The 2,631-nt window shown below is 36.3% G+C and overlaps 1 protein-coding gene across 1 annotated transcript; it reads left to right on the top strand.

The window, feature by feature from the left end:
• The first annotated feature begins 855 nt into the window (after positions 1–855).
• LOC122103885 (olfactory receptor 2L13-like) lies at positions 856–1,788 on the top strand. The gene has a single exon (XM_042674573.1). The coding sequence runs from the start codon at positions 856–858 to the stop codon at positions 1,786–1,788; it is 933 nt and encodes a 310-aa protein (XP_042530507.1).
• Positions 1,789–2,631: the final 843 nt, after the last annotated feature.

Genomic DNA, 2,631 nt, shown 5'->3' with positions numbered 1-2,631 from the left:
CTTCCATATCATTTTCTTTTCTGCAGTTGCAAGTTGTTTTATTAGTTTGCAACTATGAAAAAATAAGAAACTGGAATATTATGCAACATTTGACTGAAATATATAACCTACTTACATGAAAAAAGTGTACTTGTTAATGTAAGCATTTGATTTTCAAATTATTGTATCTTTAGAAAATAGAAATCTTATTAGAGAATAGAAAATATTCAATAAACTAATAATAATTTGGATAGACATTATGAGACAAAAATACTTTGACAGTTCTGTGACTGACTTTGAAAGGTGGACACACTTTCAGAAAAGGCATAGACGTGACATAAAAGAACATGAGAGGGAGGACACAAAGACAAGGTTCCTGCTTAACTATCTGGAGTAGTGGTAACTGAAGAGGAAGAAGGATAAATAAATATAGACATAAACAAGGCTGAGAGAGGAGTGTAAACTTCACAATTAACCATGTAGAATGCTTCTAAGTCAAAGTGTTAGCTTCTATTGCAAAGGTGTTCTATTACATGGATTTGGTTCCTGAAATCCTGGATTTCCTCAGGTAATAAGATTTATTATTAACTTTGAGTAATGGGCTTGGGCAGGAGTTATCCAGGATAGGTGGTTTACATTTGCTGCCAATGACACTATACTTAAAGACCATATGCACATTTCTAACATGGTCGATTGGTAACAGTAAACTGGAGAGGGATTTGGATTCAGCAAAACAACATTGATGGAAGAAAAAGAAAATATTCAAATCAAACTGCAAAAGGCAGTCTTTAATTCATCTGTTATGCTTCATTTGATGGTAACATCTTAAGTTTTGTTTTCAGGTTTCATTAAGGAAGCTACAAGGAATATACTTTCATGGAGAAATGGAATCAAACTTCAAGTGATTTTATTCTGTTGGGATTGCTGCCTCCAAATCAAACTGGACTACTTCTCTTGCTCCTAATCATGGTTGTGTTCTTTCTGGCCTTCTTTGGAAACTCAACCATGATCTACCTCATATGTGTGGATGTTCGGCTCCATACCCCCATGTACTTTCTCCTCAGCCAGCTTTCCCTCACAGATCTAATATATATCTCTACCACTATCCCCAAGATGGCATTCAACTTTCTCTCAGATGAGAAAAGCATCTCCTTTCTGGCATGTGGAATCCAAATGTGGTTCTTTTCAACCATGGCATGTTCTGAAGGCTTACTCTTGGCTTCAATGGCCTATGATCGTTTTGTGGCCATCTGCCACCCACTCCACTATTCTATTCGCATGAGCGAAAGGATGTGTGTGAAGATGATCACAGGATCTTGGATACTGGGCTCCATCAACTCCTTGGCACACACAGTCTATGCCCTTCATATGCCTTATTGCAGATCGAGGGCCATCAAGCATTTCTTCTGTGACATCTCAGCAATTTTGCCTCTGGCCTGTATGGACACTTGGGTCTATGAATATATTGTTTTTGTGAGCACAATCCTGTTTCTGCTTTTTCCCTTCCTTGGTATCACTGCTTCCTATGGACGAGTCCTTTTAGCTGTCTTCCATATGCATTCTAAAGAAGGAAGAAAAAAGGCCTTCACCACCTGTTCTACACATTTAACTGTGGTGACATTTTACTATGTGCCTTTTATCTACACATATCTTCGGCCCAGAAACTTCCGGTCCCCCACAGGAGACAAGATTCTGGCTGTATTTTACACCATTCTCACCCCCATGCTTAACCCCATTATCTACAGCCTGAGAAATAAGGAAGTCCTGGGAGCCATGAAAAGAGTACTTGGAAAGCTGCCTGTGTTATGACAGGCTTGCAATTCCAAGATTCATGAGGAGGGTGAGGTGGGATTCAGATTTCATTGCAGCACGTGTTACCTGGTTAGGCTCTGTGTCAAGTAAAAAGGCAAACAAAAAAAAGTGCTTTGGATGGTCTCTCACTTTAAAAAATTGTAATTTGGTCCCAACACTTCAATTAATTCTCTTCTTCATCCTAAGACATCACATACCACTGTAATCCAATAGAAATGGGCTGTGAGTCATATATTTAGCCTAAAAGCGTTAGTGACACACTTAAAAGAAAATTATAATATTGTATGATTAATATATATTAATTCTGATTCTTATATTTAATTCAAAATAACAAAATGAAGATGAACAATACTCATATGAGTTGTGCATTGCTGTTTGATTATAATGCATCATACGCTACATATGAGGCACCTATCTAAGATTTTGATTACATTTCTGTTTATATTGGCATATTATTACAACTCAATTGACATGTACTTATTAGAATGCTTCTAGATTTCACTTTTATTGAGCCTTTCAAACTGTGTATATATTGCATACTTAGAATACAGAAATAATGAACATGAAATGTCGTGTATATATAGCCACATCAAAACCTACAGATACAACTCTATCCAATTAAAAGAACTAGTATGCAAGACGATATTTTTAAATTCAATGTTATGGGAAGAAAGAAATTCTTGTGTCCATTATTTGTGAGTGTGCAGGTTAAGAAAGCCATTAGAAAATAGAATGTGTACTCAAATATTATTGACCTCAAATATAATGACCTCTATCACTAGCTAGAGGGCTCAAAAACTAAGGAAATGAATTCATAATTCTCAAAGACAGTAACATTCT

This window comes from Dipodomys spectabilis, unplaced genomic scaffold (genome assembly GCF_019054845.1).
Source record: "Dipodomys spectabilis isolate Male_0828 unplaced genomic scaffold, ASM1905484v1 ptg000019l, whole genome shotgun sequence".
In the NCBI taxonomy this organism is placed as follows: Eukaryota; Metazoa; Chordata; class Mammalia; order Rodentia; family Heteromyidae; genus Dipodomys; species Dipodomys spectabilis.
The sequence above is the reverse complement of the archived record's forward strand: the minus strand, read 5'-3'. Positions and strand labels throughout refer to the sequence as shown.

Excerpts from the sequence above, each read along its gene's own strand:
- LOC122103885 (XM_042674573.1), top strand. The coding sequence starts at position 856 with ATGGAGAAATGGAATCAAACTTCAAGTGATTTTATTCTGTTGGGATTG.